This window comes from Struthio camelus, chromosome 3, assembly GCF_040807025.1.
Source record: "Struthio camelus isolate bStrCam1 chromosome 3, bStrCam1.hap1, whole genome shotgun sequence".
Taxonomy (NCBI): Eukaryota; Metazoa; Chordata; class Aves; order Struthioniformes; family Struthionidae; genus Struthio; species Struthio camelus.
Genome location: NC_090944.1, coordinates 96,498,271 through 96,513,687, shown reverse-complemented (window position 1 = coordinate 96,513,687; position 15,417 = coordinate 96,498,271). Strand labels below are relative to the sequence as shown.

At 37.3% G+C, this 15,417-nt stretch overlaps 1 protein-coding gene across 4 annotated transcripts in view; it reads right to left on the bottom strand.

Annotated features, from left to right (window-relative positions):
• CHRM3 (cholinergic receptor muscarinic 3) overlaps nucleotides 1–15,417 on the bottom strand; it is a 278,715-nt gene that overhangs the window by 124,406 nt on the left and 138,892 nt on the right. For 3 of the 4 annotated variants that reach the window (XM_068936459.1, XM_068936461.1, XM_068936460.1), the window contains one exon: nucleotides 5,654–5,756. In XM_068936459.1, coding sequence (XP_068792560.1) covers nucleotides 5,654–5,751 — 98 coding nt within the window. In that variant the 5' untranslated portion in view covers nucleotides 5,752–5,756. Of the gene's footprint in view, nucleotides 1–5,653; nucleotides 5,757–15,417 lie in introns of those variants that run through there. The other variant, XM_068936462.1, reaches the window with a different exon arrangement.

Below are 15,417 nucleotides of genomic sequence, written 5' to 3'. Positions count from 1 at the left end.
TTAACTTAAGCTTTAAAGAAAATCTGAGAAAATGCACTGAAGAAGTAATTACTTTAGACTTTTATGACTAAGTCTACCTAAATATTTAGGGAATATTTAGGCAAAAGTTTAGGATTTGAGCCAATAGAAAATATGTCTAAGCTTTGCTATTTTGTAATACCTTTTTCCCGCTCATGGCTTGCTCAGACTAACAGGAAACTCTCAGGTAAGTAATGTTTTTATTGAATTAAATGTAAGCTTAATTATTATTGCCTTTTGAATGTGATCTTTAAAAAGAAATTTTCCCTTTTTTTTAAAAGGGAAAATTTGTGCATAGCTTCTTTCATTTTTTGTATTTCGACATTGTTAATATTTTGTTGTAAAGATTTATTTTTCTCCCCAAAATATATTTTTAATCGCTTGAAATTACTTTAGATCAAATAGAAAGCTTTATTTGAAACATTAAGTGGGGATTAATTGGAGGCTACTGGCTGGTTTAAACCTGACTCTAAAATGGGAATAAGTGCTGCGTATGGGACATGCACTGCTTCTATTTTACAAGCTGTTCCACCTTCTGTGAGGTTTATATGTGCTTTGATTATTTCGACTGATAGCTATGTTGCAAAGCTGTGAATATTAGAGGAGCCTGGCGTTACAGATTTAGTGCCTTCCATGCTGTTAAGAATGATAACCTGTTTTAGTTCAGCTTTTATGGTCTCTTGTCAGAAGGGGAAAAAGGAAGGTAGAATAAATCATTTTTAAAATTAGGTAGCTTAGTGAGGTTTTCCACAATTTTCCCAGTACTAATTTGAGAAACTCTCCTGGAAGTCATATTACCTTCATATGATTTAGAGTGACAGATCCTATCAGGATCCCACATGAAATTGAACGGGCTTAAGTTCCTAGCAAGAGAAAGAATTTATATATAAGCAATCCATATGTATCAAAACACACACTCATACATGCATACACATATGCATATGCAAATATGTATGAACTTAAAAATACACACACACACACACAAAATACACACATACACATGCATATACATACACCGCACATATATGTATGTATGTATGCACGTATGTATTAAATCTCCTCTCTGTCTCTGAGCTACATTTATCAAGTGGAGATAATAATGGATGCTCTTGCTTTATTACAGTCCCTGGATAACAGCCACTTCCCCAGACAACCTGATAGAAGCAAACTGCGTTTTGGAATAGCAGAAGCTTAAATATTTCAGCAAAAGGAAGCCTCACACTCCACAGTTTTGCTAATAAAATATCAGGATGGTCAACAGTCTCAGCTGCAGTATCAGCTGGACTGAGTAGAACATCTGTGACACAGTGATGGAAATCTTCTGTGATACACTCATACGTAGAGGGTTAGGTACCACATATAAAGGGATGAGAAATGAAGGATGGAAGGTAAACAAAACTACTGAATAGAAGAGCAGTCTACTGAACAGAAGGAGCTGGAAGACAAAACAGGAAAGAATGAGTCCTGTTATAATGACAATATTTTAAATAATTTTCAATGAAAAATAAACTATTAGAGAGATAGTAAAATACTTCCAACTAATGGAAGTAATGTAGTGCTTAAACTTAAATGAAGTATTTTTCCCTTGAGGGTTTTCCTGTGCTATTTTATTTAGCTTAATGTAATTTAAGTTATAAACAGAATGATTTGTAAGCCCCCAGAGAAATGTATTTTATTTATAATGTATTTCCTTTGAAGTGGTCATGGAAACCATGCTCTTCCTGAAGTCTGTATCTCACATACCACCTACAGCTGCAAACTAGTCAGTCCTCACAAGTTAAACTTGATCAGTCTGGTGAAGTACGTGACAAGAAAACCCATGATTTTTTTAAATGCCATAGGAAACAGGAATTCATAGTTCCAAAACCTAATAGACTTCCCTCCAAAAAATGGCATTAAAGGATCTTTGTTGACAATAGCTATGTTTTCAGATGGAGCAGTATTCCACTCCATTTGAGTCTTTAATGCATGCAATAAAAGAATTGTTTACACTACACCCTAGAGGGAATTTCAGCAGAGAGTAATTATATTTGATATACTTAAATTTAAATGTGTAAATATTTCTGTCATTCATTTAAATCACAAATCCTTTTAGAATTTTAATTATACCATGAAAAGTATACTTTCTCTCCGGATGCAAATTACAAAAGACCCATTTGTGTCAATTTTACTCCAAAATTCAAGTAATCTATTTATGAATAAGCAAATGAATCTAAATGAATAAATTGAACCCCAGTCTCTGGGCCCCTGTTGTCCTCAACAGCTACTGCTCAGATGCAGTTAAATAGCTACAGACAAAAAGGAAATTACCTGTAGGAAAATATTTTTGGTCATTCATCATTTTTAAGCGTAATAGAACCCTACACCTTATGGATGAGCCATTAACTAAACATGCCAGCCACAGATATATAATGGTTTCACTCCCTCTGAAATAGTGTCAAGTCACTTCAACTGTGATTCATTTAAATAGGAACTAAGCAAGTAAGCGCTGTAAGATTTGGCTGATTGTTAAACTGCTCACTGTATCCCAGAAAGAACTCATGACAACCGCATTCACAAATTGCACATGCTTTCAATTGGTTATTCTGTCTTGCCAAAGCTAATCTTTTGTAACCTGTTGCCAAAATCTAAAAAACAGTTGTTTTTTTTTTTTTTTTACAGAAAACATAAAACCACCAGAGATTATCAATAAAATAAATCAAAAAATAAGTTCTCATTAGTTTTGGATTTAGAACTGGAATGATGCATAGGATCATTCATTCATTTCAAGGATGCATAGGAGCAAATATTTCTCTGTCACACTCTTATTAAAACAAGTACTGATGCTCTAGAGTTAAAACAACAAATTCTAGGTAAGTCTGTAGATTTTGTCGATTAAAGTTTCAGAGAGAGAGATATTTTAAATGTACAGGAAAATATTTTAATTACATTTACGACTATATGGAAAAAATAAGAATAAATTTTAACTACTTTGTAGGATAATTTGACACGAACATATTCTACAAATGTTCTACAAAAAGACATCTCCTCTGGCTCTTAGATCAGACACTTTCTAGTTCAGACTACTTGAAAGTTACACCATCTACGTTATAAGCTACACTTTGTATTAGGGAGCCTTCCTGTACCATAACCTTTGCAGTCATCTATACTTTGCTAAAAGCAGGTAAAGCAAAAGCACTTTTTGCGTTAAAGGACAATGCATGTCATAGTGACCCTTACCCTTGCATTTAAAGTAAGAATTTAAGATTCTGATAGCCCAAACAGCAGAGCTAACGTACGCTTGCTAAACAAAACGATTCTGCTGCTCATCTCGACTAATGCAACGAGTTTGGATGAACTGACAAATTCTGTCTGAGGCACCGTACATTTGTGAGTAGTAAAGCACATTATTTTATTATTTCTTTATACATATAATCCCTTAAGAGGTAGTGCAGCAGTCCGAATATAAAGCAATCCACTAAATTTATTTGCATGAATGGCTTTGTTATTGTTGTTTAATCTAATTTAGTATCAAAAAAAAAAGAAAAACTTGACATTTATTTCTAGCTTTCTTAAAGTGATGCTATTGTATTTCTTTTAGACTGGATTATACGGTTTGGTGCTTTGACCCTTCATTTTTTGCTTACCCCACTGTCACACAATAGTCTAAGTAAGTGATTTACAGAGAGAGAGAGGAGGAGAGATGTGGATTGTAGCAAAATCTGCAGAAGTGAATTACATGAACCCAGCTATTTTCTTTGTTACTTTCTTCTTAAGCTAAAACGGTATACGGTTCAATTCCAGTTCCAGTGGAGGTACTCTGAATTTCGGCCTCAGTTAAAAATACCCTGTCACGTGAAAGCTGTGCCACTGAAACCTGCAGAAAAGGCATTCTCTTCAGACTCGGGATCCTCTCCGGCATACCCAGCACCTTCTGGGGTCACTGTCCTGCCCTCCAGCTACAGCTGGGGAAGATTTTGGGTACTCAAATTGGGGAACATGAACCTCTTCTCCAGCCTAGAGCTAAAGCAACCCACATATGAGCTATGACAATGTGAGTTTAACTACGAAAGCAGAAATGGTCTTTGTGTTTTTTAGCATTTCATTCATAGACAAACTATTTGTCATCTGCAGAGAGAGAGAAAAAAAGCCCTTTAGGTAAAAGCACACACACAACATATGGTTGCCATTACTTTTAAAATACATAAATACATGGAAAACCATCTAACTAAAGCTGGAAAAGAGTTAGTACGACATGAAAGCTGAAAACAACTGTAACTGAATATGCCCAGCTGCATAACAGTGCGCAAGACACCACGTCCTAATTTCAGGATATGAACGCAACGCTAAGCTAGGTTTCAGGATTCATCTAAGCCACTTACCGCTCATACTGAAGCTATAACGATTTAGCTAACATGCCATGAGAATGCCTTGCTGCTATGACTTGGTTAGATGTTTTCTCCAGACAGGCAGCACTGAACGACCGAAATCTCAACATACTCCAGACACGATCACAATAAACTGTCAGTGCCACAGTTGCTAAAGCAAATATGTGCGGGGAGCTGCTTTTCTGTGCAAGGAGAGTGCGGCTGCCTGGATGAATACAGACCTTCTGCACCACGGTTACACTCGCAAGTTTACAGTTCAGTTCCACAACGTGAGAAATACAATAGAAATGTGTAAGAACCATAAGGGAAACAACAAATATAGCATGCACGTGAACTCTGAAGCCTATCAGTTCACATAAATTATTTTAAATGACACTGCTACTGAGTCATATAGCACTGTAACATATAAGGCAGAGAGCACACAAGTGATCATGAATGCTGGCAATTTTTTTCGGAACAATTTAGCTCTTCACCTAGGTTTACTCTCACAGAGGGAAATGACTTGCTGAAACTACACTCTGATAGCATATCAGAATTGGAGGGGAAAACATATTTTTCAGGAACTTGAATTTAACCTGGGTGATTATCATCTCTACAGTAAGACCGAATTATTCAGCAGAGAAGTCCTGGAGGTGGCTACACCTTTTGTCCAAAATTCATAGAAACCATGAAGGTCTGCACAGAAGTTCAAAATGAATAGGAACAGTCTGAACGCATCTCTCTTCTGCTCACCAACACCATGAGCCTGCTCTGCTCTTCTCAAGGTAGGCCTAAAGGTATACAGGTTAATTCATGTAAACTTGTTCAGTCTAGCTCTTATATTGGCCAGCTCTTACTCTGCAAGCTCTGCAGCTGTAATAACACGAAGCTCAGTTTGCTAACTGCTTGAGAATTTATTCAATTTTTCTGCCTGGTTTTGCACTGAAGTCGAAATCTGCACCACTGTGACTGCTATTAAAGTTCACTGTTAGCTCAGGTACACCTACAGGAATGACAGGAAATACAGTGTTCCTGACACCCACAAACTTTTAAAGGAGATGTAGGAGGAAGACGAAGCACGAATTAACATATGATGGTCCATAGTCACATGTCTATCAATGATACTGCAAAGTTGGAGGGCTTGATTCAATGACTTTGTGGTCCATAAATTCCAAAAGAACCTTATTTAGCAAACTGAGCACTGTTGCCAAAATATTCAGCTGTTTCCTGATATGCCGAGGACTTAGAAAGACATAAGGTGAATATATGTTTCTTTGAATTTTACCTACATGGTCCAGTGAGGAACATTAAAGCAGCTAGGAGGATCAGGCACTGTGTAGTTCTGCGAACTCCTCCTTTGGAAACAGGACTGGTAGCATGTCAGCATGTAGGCTGTGAAAAAAACAAGAGACGAAGGAGGAATTATTAGAATTTAGCAGACACATGGAAGAGCAGCAGCCATCTAAGCGGAAAGATGTCCTTTGGACAACAAGCAAACAAAACATCTTAATACTTTCTATTCTTGAATTTAATATCATTTTTTAAATCATAGAAACTTAGCTGAAAGTAACATGTACAACTGAAGCATCTGTGCATCATACAGACCTGAAGCAGTTGTAATAAGATAGCAATGACAAGCCTTTAGGATGCTCACATCTATCCCACAGGGTTAAACAAAACCACAGGCGTGTCAGATAACTTTTTAAACCTAGTGACGAGCTGATATGAGGATAACAAAGCTGATTTCCTGTGCTGATTTGTCTAAGACATCACAAAGAAGCTTGCCGCGGAGTCAGCAAGGCAAGCAGGATGGCTTGTGCCTCACAACTGGCATCTCCAGCCGCACGGAGAGCAACGCTGAGACCCAGCCTGCACCTCCGGCCACAAAGCAGAGAAAGCAAAACATGGGAGGAGAGGAGAGCCCAGGGATCTCCCGCGCATGGGGGTAGCTGCCCCCAGTTCAGGAGGCGCTTTCACTCTGCAAAGGGATGCCTTAGCACTGCCAGGGGGTTACGGAGCCCTTACGGGAGAGCTCGTCTTTCAGCTCACCGAAGTGCAGCGCCACACTTTTAAAAACAGAAGTTCATCTCAGCCCTTAGCACCAAGGCTGCAGCAGTGAAACAACACCACAGTAACTCACTCATCTACTAAAAATACGACTTGCATGGCACGTGCCAATTGCTTCTTAAACGAGGTCTCTAAAGGTCCTCAGTGGAACTCTTACTCGCAGTTACCCATGAAACAGCAAAGTGAATTCAATACTTAAAAATCTAATTCTGAAGGAATTTGCGTACAGAAAGCATAACGGGTGAAAAATATTTTTCATTTACACTATTAACACAGAAAAAAAATATCTTCCTCATAAGCAAAGCCAGTTTCTGGATTCACTTTTAAGACCGCAAAGCCATTCAAAAGACATGCTTCCTTTTATTTAGCTGAGAAGTTACAGTTTCTGACAATTAAAACAGGAATTTTAGTTTCTCTTAATAATTTCCCTCTTATCAAGCTATTATGCTTTTAGTTAGCAATAAATTAATATGTTACATTAGTTTTTCAAACTGTACTCAATAAATACCTGACTTTCCTGTAATTACCTATATTTTAAAGCTGAACCATTACTACTGAGAGTCCAATTTTACTTCCCTATCCACACAGGTTGTGATTCAGAGCTTTGCCCTAATTCATTGTCATAATTTATGATTAACTAAGATTCCTCAAAAAAAGCTTCTATCATTCATATACTTAGATACAAAACTAATAAACTCCACTCAGTATGAAAAACAATTAAAAAAATCATAACCTGTTGACAGTTTAGATTATGAAGATCATCAAAGTTCATTTGAATAAACGATGCAAAAGGTTTATCTGTCTGAGAAACTGGAATTCATAAGATTTTCAAAATTTGTTTTTCAGAGGAGATTAGCAACACTTTCTGCTTCTGGAGGTATACCAAGCCCAGATCTTATCAAGGGAGCAGGACATTAGGGCTCCTGGAAAAAAACACACCTGGAAAATCAAACCCATCCCCTTCCCTCTTCCCCACCACCAAACTATTCTTCTAGAATTTTAGTTTTTGAATTTTGATTCTTTCAGAAAATGGAGACTGATTTACTTTATTCAAAGCATTCGGGGGCAGACGTTTCCAGGTAAAGTGACAGGCATAAAGCCTGGTTGCTCTCCCACAAAACACCCAGGATAAAATCAGGGAAGCAGGAAAGCAAGCTGATTTGTATTTTACATCTGGCAATAAATATCACTTTTTGTTTGAACCATTCTCCTGTGCTGGTACGGTTCAGTAGCCCTCCTTGCCAAAAGTACCCCAATTATCAGCACGAAATGCTCTCTGTTGGTAAAATCAGTTCCTGGGGTGCTTCTAGGCATCAGCACTCAATCCATTAAATTGTGAGACTGGTGCTTGGGGGGTTTCAGTGTAGGCCTGGCTCGGGAGGTGGCACGGCCAACGAACCGGAGTTAGGGAGCCTGCGTGCGGCCACGCCGTGGATGGGAGTGGACAGTGGTTTCTGGCATCACAACTACATCTGCTTGAAAAGCCGCTGCCGTCTGGACAGATGGGTACTGTGCATCGCAAGCACAGAGCTGAAGATGATGTTTTGGTTCCTTTCCAGTATTCATAAGAAAGCCTATGTTAAACAAGAAGTCTATCTGCGTGTGGCCTTGTGCTTTTAATTTTAATTCCGGTTTGATAAAATCTCACTCGAGTCTACAGTGTGAGAACGGCCATCAGAGAACTCCTTCCGTGGAAAGCAGGAGACCCTGCACCACAAAATTGAATTCCTGTGCTTATACAGAAGTGTATCACAAAGTAGGTTTCTCACTGGCAGAAACAAATTTCACAAAATGGTAATACTTTGTGCATATTAAGATGCATATTCATATGAGCGTTCAACAGACAAAGGTGATTTCACGGCTGTTTTCTTTACTAAACGTCAGGGAATTTTTGTCTTGCTCTTAAAAAAAAAATAACGAAAGTTTCTCAAAATTTGGGGAGATTTGAAGTTACGTGTTTATATTTTTTTGCCTAAATAATAAATTAAGAACAAAATCAGCACATCATCAACACATACTGCACATCATCTTAGCATCCTCAAAAATGCCTATCGTTGCCCATGTATACACCTGCACAGATAAAAGGCCATTCAGTACTTCTATGGATATAATTCCGATGGCTTTACAAAATCAGAAAAAAGGCATTTTACAATGTTTGCCCTGCACGTTCTGTTTTCATTAAAATTTAAAGGGCACAAAATCTTTTGATTACTGAGCTTCAGGTGTAGAAAAGGCTGCAAGCTGAAAGAAGTATTTTTATCTTGCACTTTCTTTAACTGGATCTAATCAGAAAGAGGTTAGACTCATTCTGGATGAAGTGAGATTAAAGCTGGATGGTAAGAGATCGTAGAATGCTTATAAACTTGAAAGCTCCTTACTGATAGAGGAGGAAAACACGAAATAGCTAGTTGAGGACAGAATTTCCTGCTGTGAATAGTGTTTTTGTTGTCGTCGTGGTTGTCGTTTTATTTATTTTCACGTTCTTAGGAGTTTGTTTTGTTACCTCAAGGAAAAAGTATGTTTAGAAAAATAGATTTTTCTTGTACTGTCAAAAGAAGGAATAAAGCCAGTTTTAGAGTGCAAGCTACCCACTCAACTCCCAGCTAGCACAGGTCAGAAGTAGGTAAGAGTTTTGAAAAGTCGCAGTACTAAAGACATGTACAGCTTTCTAACTAGATAACATAATAATGAGTTTGTTGTCAATAAAAAGAGCAAACACGGGTGATGAATTCAGGAGAAACGGGGTGGGAGTCCAAAAACTACACTAAAAGTTACCAAAATTTTCAGAGATGAAAAGAGATACAAAATTGTTCACAAATTTCTGGTAATTCACTAGAGATAATATTATAAACATTACAAATTGTTTACTCAAAATATTCTTAGTGATGTTATGGGCCCAAACTCACAGCTTGAAGTTTGGAGACTGGACCTGTCAAATGGACTTGAAAAGGTGCATGAGATTAATTTCAGCTGAATGTCTGCTGTGAATACACTTTCTAAGATGAATTGCTTAATTTGCACAGAGATCTCATTGCAATAGCTCGCTACCTGTGGTCACAGAATCACAGAATCACAGAATCACAGAATCATTTAGGTTGGAAGGGACCTCTGGAGATCATCTAGTCCAACCTCCCTGCTCAGGCAGGGTCACCTAGAGCATATTGCCCAGGATCACATCCAGTGGTCCCCTCATTTGAACACCCAAATAATAGCATCATTTCCTCTCTTACCCTGGACCCATATATGCATAAATATACTACTGAACAAACAAAGTCTATTAAAGTTTTAATAGACTTTAATAATACTTTAGTATTAAATAAATAATTAATACTTTAATATATATGTAAATACTATTTTTCATTGTTTCATGTTTCAAAAGCATAGATTATGAAAGACAAGTTCTTGAACATCGTATAACAATGGGAAGAAAGAGGCAGAGACTCATTCTACCAACTTTGACTTGAAAGATAAGCATTTTAATGGATATCTTGTGAGTTGCTTGAAACACTAGGTAAAAGCACAAATTCTTCCTATATTGTGTGAATGTCAGCTATATCCCCACAGAACTGAATCCTCTTCTGCGTTTCTGAGGTTGTGGTAAAAAATCCCCAAGGCCAAAATAAAAGGATGAATTTAATGTCAAATGGTATTTTGTTCAACCTGCTCAGTTTTCAATCGTTTGAGGATGACTGAAAACAACTTCATGGCCCTTTCATCCAGTTTAACCATCTGAGATAAAAACTAATGATTAGCATCCCAAATTTAGACTATGCTCTCATTGAAGAGAAGTTAAGATTCATACTACTGACTCAGCCATTTCAGTTTCAGTTTGTGAATTACCGAGAAGGCTTTGTCTTGTATTGAAGGTCTGAGAAATACGGTAAAACAAAATCCAGACATTTCAGGTTTGATTTTATTAAGATTTTTATTTTGGTCTCAAAAATTGTTCAATCTAGATGTATCACCTTTGTTTTATTGAAGGATGGTGAGTTGAGTGGATATTCTGAAATTATTCAGTTAGATCTTCCCAGTCTAGAAGTGTTCAGTTCAGTTCAGTTTATGTACAAAACATCTAATATGAGCACTGAAAATAATCAGTAGCAGAAGCAGTTAGAACAAAGGAAAACAACTACTAGGAGAGTATTTTATTTAACTTTTTTAAAAAATTATTTATATATCTATATAGCTGATATACAATCTTCAAAATGTTTTAAATTTCTGAATTGTTTAGAATCCCTTTTAGATTTCACTTCCTTCAAGTGCTTCTTGATGTGCGACTACAAGCACCTCTATTAAAAAAATGCAAAAAAAACTCTTTAAAACCATAACTTGTTAAATGTCATGTATAATATTACATGACACTACAAGATAATTATGGATAAACAGATCAATCCTAGAAACTCAGTATTTGGTGTACAGTGACCAGCATGTATAACTTAGGAAGTGGTTCATCACACCTAACTTTAGATACCTGTACATTCACAGGCATGTACCCCTGAGCTGTACACACTCTCTACAGTTAATGGAGGAAAACTGGCACATCAAAGGACCATTCAGTATGGCTGGTGTACTTTAGTCGCTGGCGCTAGGATGAGATGAGGTAAGCCCTGGGAGCACCTAATGATTTCCTCCCATTACACAGTACATCTAAATCTGGTCTCATGAATCTCACCTGGAGTGCTCACTCCTCATGATCCTAAATTGGTACCCATAATAACTGTCTTTGCAAACCCTTTTTATCCACTGTTTAGTCTATAAATATTCTCATCCAGCCAGCCAGTTCGAGTCAGATTATTCTCCAGCATATATATATGCATATATATATAATATACATACATATATATATACTGGTATATAAAATACATACCCCTTCTCATGGAAGATCACCTTATCTGAAAAAGATGACCCTGACAAAGCTACTCTGCTTCTTCTGTATAGAGTTTCACTTTTAACAGGAGTTACTCAAACATTTTAAGATAGCCTTGACCACCTTACTGATAGTCTTTTCTCTACCTGTCACTGAAATAGAGAAAGAGGTCTATGTTTTTCTATGATTTTTGGTACCGCTGATTACTCTTAAACAGGAAAACCCAACTTGTAAAACATCAGAAATTTCAATATTTCAGGAAATATCCAGGTATGACCTGTGTACACAAGATCTGTGCCTTACGTGAAATTTGAGAGAGTACATCATAGGTAAAATTTGAAATTATCATGAGGCAGTCAACACACTGAGTAATATGTTTCCTTATCAGTTGGCAGCAGATGGAATTCCATTAAAAGGGATGACGATTCCATTAATGGAAATGTGTTGTACGGTTATTGAGGTACCGAAGTAAAATGTGTCCAATAACTTGGCGTTTCCTCACTATGTATGGTTTATAATATAGAGAAAATCACAGTAATCACTAATTTCTTTCTAAACTCCATTTTCTATAAAATATATATGCCTTTACTCAACAATTGTCTTAACGAAACTTCTGATAAGGAATTATGGGGTTAAGAAAGATGTTTATAAGCACAGAAAGAAGATCAGTTTTTGGCAAGAGGTGCAATAACCTCCCACACTTACCTATCAAAATTTACTCTAATACATCACAAAAAGTTGATAGTATGTATACGTAAACCTTAAACAATCCCCTAAATGAACCCAGACAGTGGCTGTAATGCAGCCTTCACATTCACGAAACTATGTCTCCGGGCAAAGAAAAAAAGGTTGTGAAATGTTAAATATTTGACTCCTTCTGCACTGAAGAGTTCCAGAGCACAGATACAACAGTTGTAATTGCATCTGCTTGAATTTAACCTCTTTGTTCTAAGAAGTTTTGCTAAATCCTTTCAGGGAACTGAAGAAGTCACTTTTATTTTCCTTTTGAATTAAAATCCTCACAACTCAGAAAAGAACTAGTAAATACACAATTGCAGACATTCATATTTCTTGCAAGCCAGAACAAATAGATGACTTTTTAACATGATATAATGTAATCTGTGTGCAACATTAGAACCACTAGTGCGAATAAAAATCAATGTGTTTGCATTGCACTGCAGTGACCAGCAGTGTCGGACCAAGCCAGGTGGCAGGGTCCTGGGGCTCAGCTGGAGTCTGAACTCCTGCAGACCTCACGTGATGCTGTGGTGGAAGATGTCCCCAGTCTAGAGGAGGGACCCAGGGACATCTCTGAAGAAGATATCTAGGTTGATTTTTGTGCTGGAGACTCTTTGCCAGGAGCCTCCAGGGAGCAGCAAATCGAATATTGAAAAAAGCAGCTCAGCATTTTCATTCTCTCCTAATATATTGTAATTCACTTAAATGTATATATAAACCAAAAAGCTAAAAAGCTTTTGGCTGGGGAGGGTGGGGAGAGGGGAGAAAAAAATATGTGGAAAGAAAGCTTTTTATTAATTTTTCTACAAAAAAGATACTTTCTAAAACTAAAAACAACCTCTCTCATAGTTAAATTAAGAAGTGACTGTTATAATAATTAGTCGTTTTGCTAAAAAAAGAAAAAACTATTATCTCCAATATAATTGCCAAAGCACATTTCAAACAGTGATAGTTGTGAACTCACTGAAAAGGCCACTAACAAAAGCAACAGAGCTAACAGGTGTGCAAAGTAGCAGTCTGCTCAGTTTGCTTAGATAAATGTCAGAGAGACACTTGAAAAACCACAGAGGAAAACTGAGAACAAGGTGCTCTTGGCAGGCTCTAGGAGGCTTATACTCAACGCTGGAAATATGGAAACAAAGCCATGGGCTCTCTGCTGACAATATGCATTTGTCCCGCAGATGCCCTGCCTACATCATGGGTTTTGAGGCTCGGGGGCTGTTTTGAGGCTTTTGATGCCTGTAGACCTCTAGGGGGCACGTATCATCCACGTATATTTTGCGCACCAGGAACAAGACAACCGGCTTGCTTCGCTTTTGCTGGTTGGGAAAACAGCAATGTTCACCTCACAGTCTGACAGGTGGGGGAAAATTATACTGAGTAACACCCGTATTTATTTAACTGAGAAGTTCAGATTCTTTCTTCATTTTTGGAAACCAGAGAGTCAAATACATCAGAGTTTAAATTAACCCAGTTAGCCAGAAAACAGGTATGTTGTATAGAGGCACCAGCCTCTCACGATGCACTGGCCAAACGAGGTTCTATATATTGTGATATACAGACTTGAGATATACTGACAATTTCTAAACATAACCCTGACTTGAAGCTGTCGTGTAGTATCATATGCTGTGATTAAATTCACAATTTAATCAACAAATCAGGTTCATAAAATGACAAAGTATACCACGGCATCCCCACATCAGTTCTTTACTAAAACTGGAAAGACACTCCAGGGGAAGGAAACCCATGGCCTTCCTATCATGTTTTAACTCTTTCACTTGGGTAATAAAGGTTTGGTTTTATTTATCAGGATTTAGGATTTATTTATTAATTCTGACTGTTGGAAGAAACTAGCAATTGATTAATCGGAATAATGGACTTGGTAATGGGCAGTAACACTTGCTGATAAGATATGTTTACTCAGATGAGTTAATATGAGTAAATTACTGTGAATAACTCCAGAAGAAGTATATACAATCAGTTAAAATTGATAATCTATGAGATGAAGCCCTAATGAGACATACACAAAGAGTGCCTCTGGAATGAACAGAACGACCTATAACCAACCAGGAGACTTGGTGCATATGGGAAGCTACGTACGCTGTCTGTAGGCCTGGACTTCCACGGGCAATACCACAAGAACAGGCATTTCTGGTTAATTCATGATAGTCTCTCCTCTGATGCAGTACTGATTTGCTATTCCATGATTTTATAGGTCATTAGCGTAATGGAAGTGCTGTCATCCAGACAAAATGTAAATGTACATATTTCCCTTCAGAATTGACAGTAACCCTAGCAGCATTTTCTAGCTGCGATAACCATATTTTTGCCAATATACATTTCCTTCTGTATTTTTAATTCAACTGAAAGTGTGGTAGTATTGTTTCTATACATTCACGTGCAACACTCACGGCAGAAGTGATATGCCTTAAAGCATAATTATTCTAGTTTTCATGTATATATAGTTTTCACAGTGATGATTTGTGAAGCAATGAAAATGATGGGTTTTTGGTAAATGATTTGAGTGCAGATGATGTCTGTTTTTAAATATTCAAGAAAAACAAGATGCCTCAGGAACTGGCAAGAGGATTCGTATCCGTTTTCTTTCTTTCTTACAGGAAGAGATGAAAGTATCCTGTAAGCCCATTTTCCTCTTCCAGCAAAGCTTAACCATACTAAGCCTATCTCAAGGTGATGTGAACCAATACCACCAACAATACTAAAAATTTTCAAGTATCTAATTATTAGGTTCTGGACAAAAAATGACTTTAAGTCAATAATGAGATTTGTGAGTAAGAAGGAAAATCACCAGGTCGGATTGTCAGGGACTGGTGGTTTTGCTTTTGTTTGTTATTGCCTTTTCCTGCAATGTGTGGTATAGTATGTTCCCTAGGGATATGTTTAATTTAACATATTTTCTGCTTCTGCAGGCACGTAAGCTATTGAAGGCAATGGCCTTCATTTCTTCTGTTTTCTTCCTAAGTCTTCTTGTAATTGTGGCTTTTGAACATGAGTTACTAGTAAGGTCTTCTGTGGCCCAGAGAAGCACCTGAATAAAATGTTCTGTGAAATTTCATTTACTGAATGACTGCAATTTTGGGGGACAATCTTTAAAAACACTGGTGCTTCCATTCCTATGACACACAAGCACATTAGCTTTATGTTTCTGCTGAGGTAATGCAATTCAAGACTTAACAGCAGTATTAAATTGCATAATTAATTTAAAGGCATTAGAGAGCACATCAAGATGTATTGAGACAATTAAGATCTTTAGCAACGTTGCCTTATGACGGTTGCTGCCTCTGGAAGGCAATGCAACATTAGCATACAATCAGCTCAACCAAGGGCTCTCACTAGCATAAGGTTTTAAATTACTTAATA